The 2,762-nt window shown below is 44.5% G+C and overlaps 1 protein-coding gene across 1 annotated transcript; it reads right to left on the bottom strand.

The window, feature by feature from the left end:
• Positions 1–1,469: 1,469 nt before the first annotated feature.
• LOC134489894 (vomeronasal type-2 receptor 26-like) lies at positions 1,470–2,423 on the bottom strand. Its single transcript, XM_063292766.1, has one exon. It carries the CDS (start codon positions 2,421–2,423, stop codon positions 1,470–1,472), a length of 954 nt encoding a protein of 317 aa, XP_063148836.1.
• Positions 2,424–2,762: the final 339 nt, after the last annotated feature.

A 2,762-nucleotide genomic window follows, 5' to 3' on the forward strand; every position in this document is an offset into this window, starting at 1 on the left:
ATCCACTTGGCTTCACTGAAGGTCCCTGGCAGCTTCCGGGCCAGGAGAGCAACCAAGAAGCATATGGCAGCCAGAAAGCCTATGTAGCCAAGGGCAGTGTAGAACATGGTGACTGAGCTTTCATTACACTGCAGCAGGATCTGTCCTGGTTGGGAATGCAGGTCACAATCTGGGAATGGGGAGAGATTCCCAGCCATATAATACAAATGCCCACTTGAATACCAGAGGAGCATAAGACAATGGAGTTGGCCAGACTCTTCCCCAGCCATTTCCTCATCCTGCTGCCTGGTTTTGTGGCCAGAAAGGCCACCACCACCACGATAGTCTTGGCCAGCAAAGAAGACACAGCAACTGAGAATACAACACTGAAGGTAGTTTGTTGAAGAAGGCAGGTCAGTTTCCTGGGGCGACCAATGAATAGAAGGGAGGTCAAGAAAGAAAGCAGGAGGGAGACCAGGAGAATATATGTGAGGTCCCGATTGTTGGCTTTGACGATGGGAGTTTCTCAGAATTTAATGAAGATTCCCATATCTGATCTGGTGATTAGAGACAAAGCAAGGGCAAAAAGACCCAAGATGAGACCCAACTTTCTTCATAAAATAGGAAGCTTATAAATTTAGGGACACATTGATCCCGCTTCTTATTAGAATCCTGGTCATCTGAACGTTGGCTCCAACTGGATGCATCTGAAAAACAAAAAGCATTATTCTTTAGCTAGCATGTTACAATGCCAGTGGCTGTAACATCATGATATACCAATTTTAATCAATTATTAGGATTATGTTTTTGAAGGTAATGAAGTGAGCGAATTTCCTTGGAGAAAATGTATCTATGCGGTCCCTAGAACTCGAAAACAACTTGATGGTACATACTTATCAATGAAGTGAGAGTTAGTATGCTGGAAGAGGAGAGGAAATATGGAGAGGCCCACATTCTGCAGTATCTGGCTAGGACTAAGATGGTTTCAAAAAAGAGAAGAGATAATTCATGCGGGACAAATGATCAATGGGCAATAATCAGGAGGTGCTATGGCACATGCAGCTGAATTTGAACTGAGTGTTGAAAGAGAAGCAGGGCATCGTCTATGAATCCTACTATGGGCCTCATGTTAGCCTGCCTGAGTACAATTGCACTTGGCCATTCTGATCCAGTTGAAATCCTCAGGAGATCAGGGTCAGATCCTGTGCAAATCCTTTCCAAGGGGATCTGAAGAAGACTGAGGAACAACGTGGAACCCTCTTTTGGAAACATGACAGTAACTGCACCTTTATCTTTACTAGTACAGCACTATTGTAAGTTTGAACAGTCACTGAATGAGTGGTCATTAACCAAGGACTCCCTGTTCTTAGCCATTCTAATTGAGAACTCACATGGATGGACAAAAACTCTTTAGAACACATAAAATGGAGATTATTTCCAAGGCATGTTATTTTATCATACCAGTAACCTGTATAAAATAGGTTCTAAAATCATGAGCCTTCATTGTTTTTCATCATGAGATGCTCCTTGGTGTTCATGCCAGGTCTCAGGATGATGATGTAGCATTTGGGGATGAAGATGCATCCCAGTAATCCCAGGCTAGAAGTCAGGATGGAGAAGATCTGCACAGCCACCATGTATTTCCCTTTGGTGCTCAGGTAGGTGGGGACAAATGAGACCCAAACGCTGCAGAACACCAACATGCTGAAGGTAATCCATTTGGCTTCATTGAAGGTGCCTGGCAGCCTTCGGGCCATAAAAGCCACCAGAAAGCAGATGGAAGCCAGAAAGCCCATGTAGCCCAGTGCAGTGTAGAACATGGTGACTGAGCCTTCATTACATTGCAGCAGGATCTGTCCTGGTTGGGAATGCAGGTCAGAATCTGGGAATGGGGGAGAGATTCCCAGCCATATGATACAGATGCCCACTTGAATACTGGAGGAGTATAAGATAATGGAGTTGGCCAGTCTTTTCCCCAGCCATTTCCTCATCCTGCTGCCTGGCTTTGTGGCCAGAAAGGCCACTACCACCATGACAGTCTTGGCCAGCAAAGAAGACACAGCAACTGAGAATACAACACTGAAGGTGGTTTGTCGAAGAAGGCAGGTCACTTTTTTGGGATGACCAATGAATAGAAGGGAGGTCAAGAAGGAAAGGAGGAGGAAGACCAGGAGAATGTAGGTGAGGTCCTGGTTGTTGGCTTTGACAATGGGAGTTTCTCGGTATCTAATGAAGATGCCCAGAACACAGCTGGTGATTAGAGACAAAGTGAGTGCAAAGAGAGCCAGGATGCAACCTAATGTTTCTTGATAGGACAAGAAGGTTATAACTTTGGGGACACACTGATCTCGCTTCTCATTGGAACGCTGGTCATCTGGACACTTGCTGCAATGGGCTGCATCTGAAAAACAGTTGGTAGCATGTATCAATTTCTGCAGCTGCATGATCATGAAAAATGCACCTTTCATCAATTACTACTATACTACATCTTTTTAAAAGTGATGGGGTGAGAGAGGATATTGGGAGAGGTGGAGAAGGAATTGGAAAATACTTTCCCACTGTACTTGCTTAAGGCCTGAGTTGGAGGGTGAAAAACTACATGCATGAAGGACAAATGGACCATGAGTAATTGTGAGGAAGTGCTCTGCAATGTGCAGCTCAATATAACTTGAAAGATGAAAGTGTAGTGCGTCACCGCCTTTGAATCCTACCAGAGGAATCAGGTGGGCACAAATCTAGAACTTTGCCTTTAATAACTTAATTGTTTTTGGGGAGTAGCTGTT

This window comes from Candoia aspera, chromosome 2 (assembly GCF_035149785.1).
Source record: "Candoia aspera isolate rCanAsp1 chromosome 2, rCanAsp1.hap2, whole genome shotgun sequence".
In the NCBI taxonomy this organism is placed as follows: domain Eukaryota; kingdom Metazoa; phylum Chordata; class Lepidosauria; order Squamata; family Boidae; genus Candoia; species Candoia aspera.